The sequence below is a fragment of the Trifolium pratense genome, linkage group LG6 (genome assembly GCF_020283565.1).
Source record: "Trifolium pratense cultivar HEN17-A07 linkage group LG6, ARS_RC_1.1, whole genome shotgun sequence".
NCBI lineage: Eukaryota > Viridiplantae > Streptophyta > Magnoliopsida > Fabales > Fabaceae > Trifolium > Trifolium pratense.
In genome coordinates, this window is record NC_060064.1 from 30210284 (window position 1) to 30223188 (window position 12905).

General features: G+C 31.6%; 2 protein-coding genes across 5 annotated transcripts; one reads left to right on the forward strand and one right to left on the reverse strand.

Annotated features, from left to right (window-relative positions):
• Positions 1-411: 411 nt before the first annotated feature.
• Positions 412-3401, reverse strand: LOC123891395 (B2 protein). 4 transcript variants are annotated; one of them, XM_045941257.1, is made up of 6 exons: positions 3266-3401; positions 2022-2589; positions 1833-1933; positions 1132-1215; positions 925-1035; positions 412-818 (listed from the first exon to the last, which is right to left on the reverse strand). In XM_045941257.1, exons 2-6 carry the CDS (start codon positions 2584-2586, stop codon positions 771-773), a joined length of 909 nt encoding a protein of 302 aa, XP_045797213.1. In that variant the 5' UTR covers positions 2587-2589; positions 3266-3401; the 3' UTR covers positions 412-770. The 4 variants fall into 4 exon arrangements, with proteins under 4 accessions (XP_045797213.1, XP_045797215.1, XP_045797214.1 ...); XM_045941259.1 differs by having other exon boundaries at positions 2022-2586; positions 3266-3370; XM_045941258.1 differs by having other exon boundaries at positions 3139-3310.
• A 7759-nt stretch (positions 3402-11160) lies between these two features.
• Positions 11161-12546, forward strand: LOC123891396 (BAG family molecular chaperone regulator 5, mitochondrial-like). The gene has a single exon (XM_045941261.1). It carries the CDS (start codon positions 11320-11322, stop codon positions 12415-12417), a length of 1098 nt encoding a protein of 365 aa, XP_045797217.1. The 5' UTR covers positions 11161-11319; the 3' UTR covers positions 12418-12546.
• The last annotated feature ends 359 nt before the right edge of the window (positions 12547-12905 follow it).

Below are 12905 nucleotides of genomic sequence, written 5' to 3' on the forward strand. Positions count from 1 at the left end.
TCTAAAAAATGAGAATGGCTCAAGAGGCTTTTTTTTTTTTTGAGGAAGGCTCAAGAAGCTTAGAAGGAGAAAGTCATTCTACATTTGATAAACAATTTAAAATTATTAGACAATTTAAAATTATTAGACACACTAACGATAGTCAACAATACTCTTTTGCTTTTTATTATTTTAATTGAACGGAAATGCTTAACACAATTAGAAACTCCAAAAAAAAAAAAAAGTAATTAAAGTCTTCTAAAAAAGTATTGCTTCAATCTGACCTAGTCATTATCTCAATCATAAAAATTATTAAATATGTTAAAATTTCAAACTGCGTTAAAATTTTCAAACTGCATTAAAATTTTAAATATTTTTTAAATACGTGTCTATGACGGAACACAAGGTGGTCCATATTTATACTGGTGTATATACTATGAAACAAAAAGTGATCACTTTGAACGATTCAATGTAAGAGTGCAGAAATACATAGCTTTTACATACTTTCTTTTAGGTTTAACAGAAACATTTTAGTTTAACAATACAAACAGTCATCTCTATGATGCCATAGCAATCAATCATAAGATGGTATATGCCACAGCTACAATGCAGATTCAGCGGACACAACATTTATTCAACATAGCTCAAACCCTCAAACATGTTACCCCCAACTTATCCAATGATGATCCGCCAAAAACTACTACTTTCCAAGCTTACGCTTCATGGAAAATCTGCCAAAAGCACACAGCAGGCACACTGAAACCTATCTATTATATCGCATAATCTGTTGTTTAGGCTGCGGAACCAGCTTGTTCACATAGGTCCATTAGATCCAGGGTCTGCAAAAAATTCAGAAATTGCAACCCATCAGAGAGAAACAAATAATAAAAAATTATTATCACAAAATATTGTTGTTCTAAGTGGAAAAACAATATTCCCTCATACCTCTGGAACTGACAGCTCAAGGCGAAACTTTGGACCATCATAATGATGCAATACTGGCCTGAATGAATCTTCTTCCAGTGCCTTGCAAATTTTCCTGACACGGATTCTTACCTGTGTATGATGAGGAACACATTATTATCCATTCAACATCTTCCAGACAAACTAATATATGGATCCACTCTATCAATTCAAAACCATAGATTATACCTGAGCTGGGAACCTTGACTCGCCTTTGCATTTTTTATCCTCCCATGCAGTTGGATCAATGTTAGAGCCCCCAAAAGTTGCTGCCTGCAACCAAGGACTTTCAATGTAAGCAAATTGACTAAAGCACATTTGGTCTATCTTCAACTTTGTACTACTACTATTCAAATTGAGGATTGGCAAGGAAATATATAACAATGGAGACAGAAATCAAGGGACATATTTTCAAAGATAGATGACTGTGTATCTCTAATCAGAACATAGAAAATAGCCAAGTAATGGAGACAAAAACAATAGAGGCCATATTTTAACAAAGTCATTAACATTCATTGAATTAGGTAATCCCGTCACCAGATTAGCCCCTATGAAAATTTCTGCTCAACCAAAACTCCCAATCACTACCCCCTACATCTAATTGCATCAGTGAACAGTGATAGAAGAATGTTCCAAATTTACAACATAGAGGTATTAATGCCATGCCTATGTTTGGCAGAGAATTTTAGTTCCTAAGCCACAAGAATAGGTTTCAATTACATAGCTCCCAACTGTTCTTCGATGTTATCCTCATTTCTTACCAATATCATTTATAACTTATAAGCACACAATTTCAATCCTTCATAACCCTAAAATATTATAGTATTTCCCTGCAGAGACTGGAGAACCAACGAAATTAACTGTAATCGGAGAAATTAAGAATTGCTCACCTCAAAAATGCCATGTAGCTGATGGGTGGTATAGTTATACAGAAATAGAGGTAATCCTGGTGTTATTGCCCTGACAGAATCTCGATACCTAGGAGGCAAACCTACCAAAAAAAAATTAAAAGTCAGCTGTCAGCAAGTATATGAATAATCATCAGGATTGAAATAGAAATTACACTTTGGTGCACACACCAAATAGCTGACGCTTTAAGTCTTCCTGCATTGTGTCATTGTTACAGACAAAGATATATCCTCCAAGCACCTCATTGCGTGGGAGTGTCTCTGCTGCAGGCAAGGTCTTGAACCTTTTGTCAGTAGCATTTGTATTGTTTTCATTGTTGTTGTTGTTGCTGTTATTGTTGTTGCTGTGGGGATCTTTGTTGAGCTGAACATTACCGCTATACTTGCTACTGTTCATATTACCCACCAAGTTTGCATTGCTTTTCTGGTAAACAGCATTCATGTTATAAACACCATTTCGAAGCGAGCTTTTGCTCATACTCTCAGTAAACTTAGAGTCCAAGTTTAACATGCTCAAATTAAGCGTGTCAAATTTGTTCTCCTCTTGGAACCCAAATTTATCCCTTGGCCTTGTTTCAACAGGACCCTTTGAAAGATCAAGGTTGTTAAAGCGCTCAGCCTTTGATCTCTGCTCAGCCAACTTAGAAGCAACCATTAACCATTTGTGATCCTCAGATGCTTTTGAGTGTCCGCGAAGCTCATCGCCCAACTGCCAGAAGCTATTCATGTTGTCCATCTTCTGAAACCAAAATTAAGTTTTAGATGCAACATAATTAAATCTCATTAAAGAAAAACAAAATTGTGTCAATCAAAAATTCCGTCTCAACTCTCAAGACTAACACATCAATATAAGAAACAAAATAAGTTTCTACTGGAAGAGTTCAAAAGCTCAACCAGATCTATAAACAGATCATAAAATCAAAGATTAATAAACAAAATCAAGCAATTACAAGCGAAAATTCGTACTTAAATGTTCAATTAAATTAAATAAATATTGAATACAAACAACTACAATTAACTACTAGTTAGTTACTACTAATTTGACTTGATTCTAAGCTATACCAAAATTGATTAAAATTAAAAATTAGGCACATAATTAAGCTTCTTCAATTCAATATTTCAATTTACTACACCATTGAAGTTACCAGCATAACAATCGCAATTACAAATCGGGAAGATAAGAACGCGAGTTAAAAGCTCAATAAAAAAAACTTAAAGCAAAAAAGAGCATAATCAATTGAAAATCGAAGATCTAAATAACGAATTTACAAACGAGAGAGGAATTTACTTAAATGAGTAGAGAGAGAGGTGAAAAGGAAGGTTGGGAATGGAGAATTGATGGCAGTGAATTGTTGAAATTTGGCAGATAAAGAAGAAGCCCTAGATTTGGGGATCGAGAGAGAGAGAGAGAGTACCTTTTACGACTTGGCTGTGAAACTCGAAGACGCAAAGTGTTTGGGAGAGAGAAACTCAAAGACCAATCAGTTTGCTTAATAAGCTTTCTTTTACGGAAATGCCTGCTTATGTTTCGCCCAATTACACATATTGCCACCTGTTTAAAAATAAGGGTGCTGTTAACATGTGCATATAGGGTACATGTTAAGGTTTCTATAATTAGAAATGTGTATTTAATATTATAAACGAATTTAATGCTTAAAAGATATAATACACATGTTTCGAGAAAATATTTCTATATTTGTATTCTTAACATATGCCTTAGGTGCACATGTTAACATTTGCCTAAAAATAATTACTATTGTGCAGAGTACTCTCTTTACTCTTTACTGTGCAGTTAAATCCAAACCCCCATGAATCCAAGTTGACCGGATTTGGATTCGGGTGACATCCGATACCACGGGTTTAGTTTTGAGATCACTCAAATCCGAACCCGAAACCCAAGCACCCACCCGAATATATATATATAGGGAAGGGATCAAATTACACCTGTGTAACATTTGAGTAATGTTACACTGCTCAATAACGCTTTAACGAATACAAATTTTACAAAATTCACCGTTGGATTGAAAACTTATATCGTATAGATCATCCATGTTGAATTTTACAAAAATATAAAATCGTTTGATATGTTATTAAGACCGATGAAGATTAATGGTTTATGCGTTTTTATTGAATACCGTTAATCTTGATCTATCTCAAAAATATATCAAATGATTTTAGATTTTTATACAATTCAACATGGATGATCTATGCGATATAAGCTTTCAATCCAACGGTGGATTTTGTAAAATTTGTATTCGTTAAAGCGTTATTGAGCGGTGTAACATTACTCAAATGTTACACCGGTGTAATTTGATCCCTCCCTATATATATATATATATATATATATATATATATATATATATATATATATATATATATATAATTTAATTTCTTGAAAATCTATGTTGAAAACTATGTTACCAAACTATATTATTGACCTATACTAATTACTAGAACTTCGACTCGTGCAGTGCACGCCCTGGTCTGATTAGTTGTAATATGTAACGATGGAAAATATGGTAGAAAATTTTTAATATTAAATGGTATATGAAAAATTGTAGTAACATTAACCATTAGTTCAACAATAAATTTAGATAAATTTTCATACAACAGAGATTATAATATATTACGAAATATTTTCTTATAATGTAGGTGTCTTTAAAACATGAGTTAAGTTTACTATATTACCCATTGAAAAGTGATTTATGCCATGAAAATCACATAAACTTTTGAAAAGTGAAATGATTAAATAATGGTATATTAGAAATAGTAGTATTAATTAGTTTAAAAGTAGTTAATTTTTGCTTATATTTGTATCCAAAATTTGAAGTATTTTTTTCTTATATTTGTGTCCGGAGGAAGTATAAATTATAATAGATTAGAGGAGTGCTAGCAACACACTCCAATAACAAACACACTCTAACACACTCTCTTCTATTGGTTAAAATTTATATGGGTCCCATAAAAGTTATATGGGTCCACATTTTTTTATGGGACCCATGTGAATTTCAACCAATAAAAGAGAGTGTGTTGGAGTGTGTTTATTAAAGAGTGTGTTGCTAGCATTATTCAATAGATTATTAACTAGACATTATTTACCGTTCTTTCCTTAAAAAGGTTAATATAAAATAAAAATAAAAACTACTATAATATTGACCATTTTTGTGTGTAAACTTTGTACTGGTGGTGACGTGGCGTTGTATGAATGTGTACTCAACCTTGATTTCACGTGGTCCTCGCGTTTAGACGCTGCCGACCATTTTGCCATAAATTTGTTTAGAGTGAAAAAAAATTGGTGAGCCTATTACGGCTACCATACCTCTTATCCTCTTATTTTTTGTGGTATTTATTTTTTTAAAGTGGTTTAGTGACTAGAAATTTTATCATTAAAATGATAAGTGGAAAGATTGGATTTGAACTCAACTCCCTGCATATATAATGCAATCATGTCAACTGAACTAAATTTACGAGATTTTTGGTGGTATTTATACAACAACTAACTAGAACAAACCAATGTTGAATTGAGAGATATGCTTAGCTTTGAATTTGAGATTGGATTCAATGTTTGTGAGGTTACTATAAATTAGATTTCTCTTTAAAAAACTTTACAAATCTATCTTAATAAGTCATGGATGTATATGTAGTTGTCAAGTACTATATTAGCATTTAGCCTTGTACAAATACCTCATCAGAACTACCTCTTTTGTCAAGTTACTTAAAACAGCTTTTCATTTGAAGCAATTTTTAGATTTAAAAAATAAAAATAAAAATTTGTAACTAAGACAAGCTGTATGTCTAGCTGGACGGAGACTGCAAGAATAGAGCCAGCTATAATAATCATTAAGGATTGAGATTGAGACAAACATTAATATATAAAAAAATGAATTGAGGAAGTTGTTAAATGTCGAAGCTGTGTTAGACACCATTAGGGGTGTGCAAAAAATTTGGTTATCCTTAACCAAATTACTAACCAATCCATATTTAATTTTAGTTTGCAAAATCCATTTAAAAAAAAATCACATCACTTCAATAAAAAAACACCAATTATAAACCATAACCACATTTTGTAATTTGGTTTGGAATTGGTTTGAAAATTTAGGCCCAATAGCTAATTCAGGCCCAATCTTCAATTTTTTAAAATTCTTTATTATATAATAAAATAATTAATCAAAAGAGGGGTGGAGGACCGGTGGTCAACGCCGGACCATCGGCGGCCGGTGCGGCGGCGCTCCGACCGGGACGGCGGCGGACGGCGGTTTCCGGCGGACCTCCGGCGGCTTCCACGGCGGCCGGTTGTGGTGCTCCGGCGGCCGGTTGTGGTGCTCCGGTGGCCGGCCACCACCAACCACCCATGCTATTTTAATATTATTTTATTTTAAAAATCAGATTTTTAATAATTATTTTAAAAATAATTAAAAAAATCAGTTTTTTTTAAAAATAATTAAAAAATCAGTTTTTAATGTTTTTAGTTTTTCAAAAATTTAGTATTTTAATTTTTTTCCTATTTATTAGTTTTTTTTTTATTTAAAAATCAGATTTTTAAATTTTAAAAATTACTCTTTTTTTAAATAATAAAAAATATTTTTAAAACAATATAAAAAAATAAGTTTTCGGCTAAGTAAAAAATAATTTGGGTTTAAAAAAAATATTTTGTGGGTTGATTATAAACCAATTCAATCATAAAATTAATGAAAAATTATGTTTTTAAAATAATTAATAAATCTATTTTTTTTAATCAACTAATAAAAAAAACTAGTTTAAGTAAAAAACCTATTTAAAATTGGATCATGTGAATAACTTAAATTTTATTACAAACCGGTTATAAATTGGTTCGATCCGGTTAATAACCAAATCCAAATTAGTTTTAAAAAATAACCGGTTTGTTATTGAAATGGTTTTGGTTTAGAACCAAAACCATCAATTAGGTGTGGTGTGGTGTGGTTTCCAAACCATGCACACCCCTAGACACCATACATTGTAAACAAATGTAAAGAAATAGCAAGCATGTGGAATGCACCAATGACCACAATGTAACATGTTAGCCAAATTCAACACACTTGTAAACAACTAAGACAAGCTGTATATAATACCTCACCATTTGATACTTCTTCCATACTATATTCTTGATTCTGTAACACAGCACTACACTCTATACTACTAGGGACAGTAGGGACAAAAAGTGCTTAAGAATTTAGATTAGCAACAAGCCACCTACCTAGATATGGATTAGGTTAAGTGTGACACACATCTCGGTTGTCTAATTAAGATTGGATGATTCAGACTTTAAATTATTTTTTTAAAAAAAAGTTAAACCGTCAATCACATTTTATCATGGACAACTATAAGTCAATCACATGGCTTAACTTTTATCGGTGTAAGTTGAGCTTAACAAAACAGGTTAAATTCTCGCAACATGGTGGAATAAAGTTCAAATCTCGATTAGGAGATTAGGTCTCCACATTTGACATCCAACAATAATAATATGATTATCTCAAGTACAGGAAACTAATGCAAAACAAAAATTGTATAAAGAAGATCACATTCTCTTGAAACAATTATAAACAAAGTTATTTAACTTAATAACTCCTTAGTAACACCGAATTTCATCAAACCAGCCGTGAGATTGTAAATTTGTATTGAATAAATCAACCCCGTTCATAAAATTTTAAAAAACAATTAAAATTGTAAAATTAAGATTACAGAAAGTAAGCAGTAACCAAATATAATTAAAGAATGAGATCTTTTTTTGCCGTCCTATCTGCTGTGCGTTCTACGGGTTTCCAGTTTTACCCTTTCGCTACTAAAGTAGCGGCAGGCATTATGAAAATGGGAATTTTTTGACAATTGTCATCCACTACTTAAGTAAAGAACATTATTAAAAACAAATTTTGTAGAATGTTTTTGGGGTGTACTGTATTTGCTATCTAAGAAGCAGACACGAGTATTTTTATAGATTCGTAAGACGCGCGAGAAAATTGCGGGATTGCGATAGAAAATCTCTTAAATAATTGAAATGTAGTTGGAGTGTGCATATCCTCCTTGGGTTAGATTAGGCCAGGTGTTGGTTGTATTTTCAAGGTTTTTGGCCTTAGACATTTTTTATGGACGATCGATCATTTATCCAACAGTTAATAAAAACAAATTACATACATCTAAATTAAATTTTGTTAAAAATTTATTTACGTGGTTTGTTCTAGTTAGTTGTTGTCTAAATACCACAAAAAATCTCGTAAATTTAGCTCAGTTGACATGATTGCATTATATATGCAAGGAGTTGGAGTTCAAATCCAATCATTCCACTTATCATTTTAATGGTAAATTTTTTAGTCACTAAACTAAACCACTTGAAAAAAATAATAATAAATACCACCAAAAATAAGAGGATAAGAGGTATGGTAGCCGTAGTAGGCTCACCGATTTTTTTTTACTCTAAACTAGGTACATACCCGTGCGTGCACGGGACGCGCTTTTGGCGTGTTATATTGCGTCGGGGCGTTAGGTCGTAAGGGGTCTTCGGCGCGTTAAGAAGTTGGTTTCAACGAAGTTAATTTTATAAACAGAAAAAATTAGTTTATTTAAATTGTTGTATTATAATTTATTGACTCAACGATCAATTTAATTAGTTTATTAAAAAGTCTATTAGTGAAAAAAATTCAAAATATTGTTGCTTTACTGATAAATATATATGATCATGTTAAAAATAATATTTGTATGCTATAATAATTAGAAGAATAAAGATTAACAAATTAATTTTGATTAAGACAATTTTCCGTAATATAAATAATTTTCAAAATAACTTTATGGGACTAAAAATAATGTCTTCAACAATGTTGTTGAGTTTGGTAACATAATACAGATAACAATATAGGAAGACAGTACAATCAATTTAATTTAAAAGACAATACAACTGTGTAGTCTACATAATACATAATAATGAATGCAGAAAAATGCAGTCATATCTATTATCAACTGAATGAAGGCGGATTCTATAGACAAAGCCTTGTATTACTTGTTAAAAGCCATACCTCACTCTTTCAGATTAGACAAAGCCTTGTATTACTTGTTAAAAAAAGAAGATAGATTTCTATTATCTAAATTCCAAAATCTCTCAAGTGAAAGTCTTTTTGTTAATTAATGTGATTACATTGATATTGTTCATTTATCAATTAAGAGGCAACCAGATTATGAAAATTGATCTTGCTTGCATGAGGCAAAGTTATTTTGGTATCATTTAGACTTCAGAGTGGTTTAGACCAAGGTAGTCAAAAGTCGAGATCCTAAGTAAGATTGGGGAGGGGTCATAAGATCGTGAATCGGGGGATCGTAACATGGATTGTATGATGCTACTTTATTGAAGATCCGGAAGTGAAAAAGACTTTATCAAATTGGAAACAAATGAAGATACAACGTGAAAGTGGAGGAGAAGGTGATCAACTCAAACAAATAAAGATACAACGTGAAAGTGAAGGAGAAATTGATCAACTCAAACAAATAAAGATACAACGTGAAAAAGATGTTGCTCGACTCAAACTTGAGCAAATTCGAAACACCATTCGTTTTAGTGAAAACGAAGATTCTATGTATGATTTTCATAAGCTCATTCGATGTTCTTTCACTTATTATTAGAGTTTGATAGGTTTGTATCAATTATGTTGATTGATGTTGGAATATTATCTTGTAAAAGTTGTACGATCTTTTTCTTTTTGTCAATATTTTATCCGATTAAGTTTTTTGGATAATGTTTTTAATGAGAAAGTGTAGTTTTGTATCTTATCTTCCTATTATACCCTTATTTTAATTCACCAATATTTTTTTTTCACACACTTTCTCTTTCCAATAAATTTAATATATTATGTACAAAAAAAAATGTTATGTACCAAAACAAAATTTTTAAAAAAAATTATTTTTTCAAATATATATTAAATCTTTTACGGACATCGCATTATATGTGCAGAAGCCCGGGTTCGAATCCGGAACACTCCACCTATTCACATTTAAGGTGGATTTTCTAGCCATTAGACTACTTAACCAAATAAAAAAAAATGTATCAATGAATATATTTATATATATTTATTACTTTATTCGTTCATTTTTAAGTGTCAATTTAAAATGTATCAATGGAAAAATATTTCACATTATCTTTCTAATATATCATAATTTTAAGGGTTCCGCTAACATGTGCCCTAAGAGCATATTTTAAGGTGTAATTAATGAACTAGTATCTCACTTAATGTGTTTCAAATATAGTAATAATCAAGTTTATTAATTAAAAGATATGGTCCACAATATTTATTAATTATTTAAATCAATTACAAAGGCAAATTGTGATACTTGCCAATCATCATCATGATTACACGCATCTGACATTATATGCATCCTTAATAATCTAATTTTTTCGTTTTGTTAACAATCAAGATATCCTATTGTAAAAAAAAAAAAAAAAAAACAATCAGCATATCTTTATGCATCCAAAATATGGCCAAAAGTTAATCATTTAAGTATTTATTTTAAGTGTTTATTTTTTGGATTTAATTAATCATTTAAGTTTTTTTTTGGTGAATAAGACTGAGTATTATAGTATTATGTTGTGATGGAAACGATTGTTAGTGCTATTTTGGATTTTGAATTGCTAATATGTTTTGGAATTTTATAATACTTATAATTTAATATTTTTAAGTAAAAAAAAAAATATTTGACAAAAAAAAAGCTGCTTTTGTACCAAAAAAATTTAGTTGCGCGTGTAATCATATGATGATGGTTGGAAGGTATCAAAATCTGCCTTTGTAATTGATTTAAATAATTAACAAATATTATGGACCATATCTTTTAATTAATAAACTTGATTATTACTATTTTTGAAACACATTAAGTGAGATACTAGTTCATTAATTGCATCTTAAAATGTGCCCCTAGGGCATAGGTTAGCATTTGCCTAATTTTAATTTAATACACCAATAAATTCCTATTTTTAGCACACACTTTCGCTTTCCAACAAATTTAATACTCCCTCCGGTTCTAAATATAAGAGACAATTTATTTTTTAGATTCGTTGAGAATCTAATGCATCTAGTCAATAATATGAACTAAATACATTAGATTCTCAATGAATATAAAAATCAAACTTTCTATGTTTAGGACCGGAGGAAGTATATCATTTACAAAAAAAAAAATTTAATATGTTCCATTGAGAAGAATCGACAGTTATCTCGAACCACCGAGAAACAGAGAGGGACCCATACCACGTAAGCAAAAACAGTTAATCTCATTCTTCACTTTTCATGAAACTTCTCGAATATTCCGAAACCAACAATATTCATTATAAAAATCTGCTCCACCAGTCTTTCAATAACACAACAACAACAGCAACATTAATTCTCTCAAAAATCACTAACATTATTAACACAACTACCTTAATTCTCTCAAAAATCAGAAACATTATTATTCACATTATTATTGACACAACAACATCATGATGCAGTTCAACAACAACAAGAGAACACCAGCAACACCACTTTCCTTGTACGGAAACCAATGTAATTATCCTCGTTACAACAAGACACCGTCGAAGGTGGTTTCAATTCCAGTTCGTTTTGTTGGGTCAGAGAGAAACAGAGCCGATTCAGCGACGAAGATTCAGAAGGTTGCAAGAGGGTTTCTTGTGAGGAAGAATTTGAAGAAGATGTTGAAGATTAAGGTGGAATTGGAGGAGATTGAGAACAAAGTGAATAATGAAGAAACGGTGAAGATGATGAAGAAGGAGCAAAAGGAGAAGATAAGGATTGGTGAAACTATCATGAATTTGCTTCTTAGGTTGGATTCTGTTAGAATTTTTAATTGTTGTTATGCTCTTAGGGACTTAAGAAAGTTGCTTATCAAAAGGGCTATTGTTCTTCAAGAATTTGTTGATCAAATTCAAATGATGACAATTAAGGTTGAAGATGAAAATGGTGAGGGTAAGTGTGATGGGGTTGAAGAGATTTGTTTGGAGAAGGAAGAAGTGGGGAGTGAAGAGGAGAATGAGGGTGGTAAAAAAATTGAAGCTTTGGTGAATAGCATGGAGAAGGAAGATGGGGGGTGTGATGAGAAAATTGAGGGAGGTGAAAAAATGGATTCTTTGGTGAATGAGGAGAAGGATGTGGTTGGTGGTGAGGGTAAATATGTAAAAGAAGAAGAGAATTGTTTGATAGAGGAAAAGGAAGATGAGGATGAGGAGAAGATGGAGGTTGAAGAAGAGAAGGAAGAGAGTGTGGGAACAAGTTTAGTGGAGGAGGAGGGAATTGAGGTGGATAGTGTGGTCGTGAAAGAAGAGGAGGGTAAAATTGGAATTGAATGTGAGGAGGTTGATGGGAATAGGAAAATGTTGAAAAGGATGATGGAGGACAATGAGAAAATGATGGATATGATGGCACAATTGTTTGAGAGAAATGAGAAGCAAACATCACTACTTACATCTCTCACACAAAGGGTGGAGCAACTTGAGAAAGCATTTATTTGTGATAAGTTGAGTAAGAAGAATAAAAGGAGGAATGTTGATGCCAAACATAGATGCTATAATGGTTACATATGATGATGAGTTTTGATTTGATTTGTAATTTTGGCTTCTCTTTTGTAATGTATTTTGTTGTTTCTCAAGTAAGTTTTTATTGTTATCAATGTAACTAACTTCATTGAACTTTTTTGCCAATGGCCTTTTGAATTTTGGAAATGAATTTCTTTTTCTTTAGTTATGAATTTCTCTTAACAGAAAATCTGATTTTAAAGGAAATATAGTAAGACACAGAAATGAAGTGGCTTGGAAACATAGATAACTTGAGTTATTCATAGTTTGCTGCAACACCGAATCTCAACAATCAAGTTTTCTTTGCTGCCAACTGCCACTGATGCTTGCTTTGAAATACTTCTTGATCAACTCATCTTTCCACAACATGTTTCCTTGAGTAGGCCACAAATTCAATCAAAGATTCAAATAGATTAAGTGAATGTGACTATAGTACTATTTTTATGCAACAGAAAGATAACAAGGGTGGTTTAGCCTTCATTAATTGCATTGTGTGA

Excerpts from the sequence above, each read along its gene's own strand:
- LOC123891395 (XM_045941257.1), bottom strand. The coding sequence starts at position 2,586 with ATGGACAACATGAATAGCTTCTGGCAGTTGGGCGATGAGCTTCGCGGA. Across the intron at positions 1,216-1,832 it reads AGCTACATGGCATTTTTGAG|GCAGCAACTTTTGGGGGCTC; the intron begins GTGAGCAATTCT and ends CCTTGGTTGCAG. Across the intron at positions 1,036-1,131 it reads AGTCAAGGTTCCCAGCTCAG|GTAAGAATCCGTGTCAGGAA; the intron begins GTATAATCTATG and ends CATCATACACAG.
- LOC123891396 (XM_045941261.1), top strand. The coding sequence starts at position 11,320 with ATGATGCAGTTCAACAACAACAAGAGAACACCAGCAACACCACTTTCC.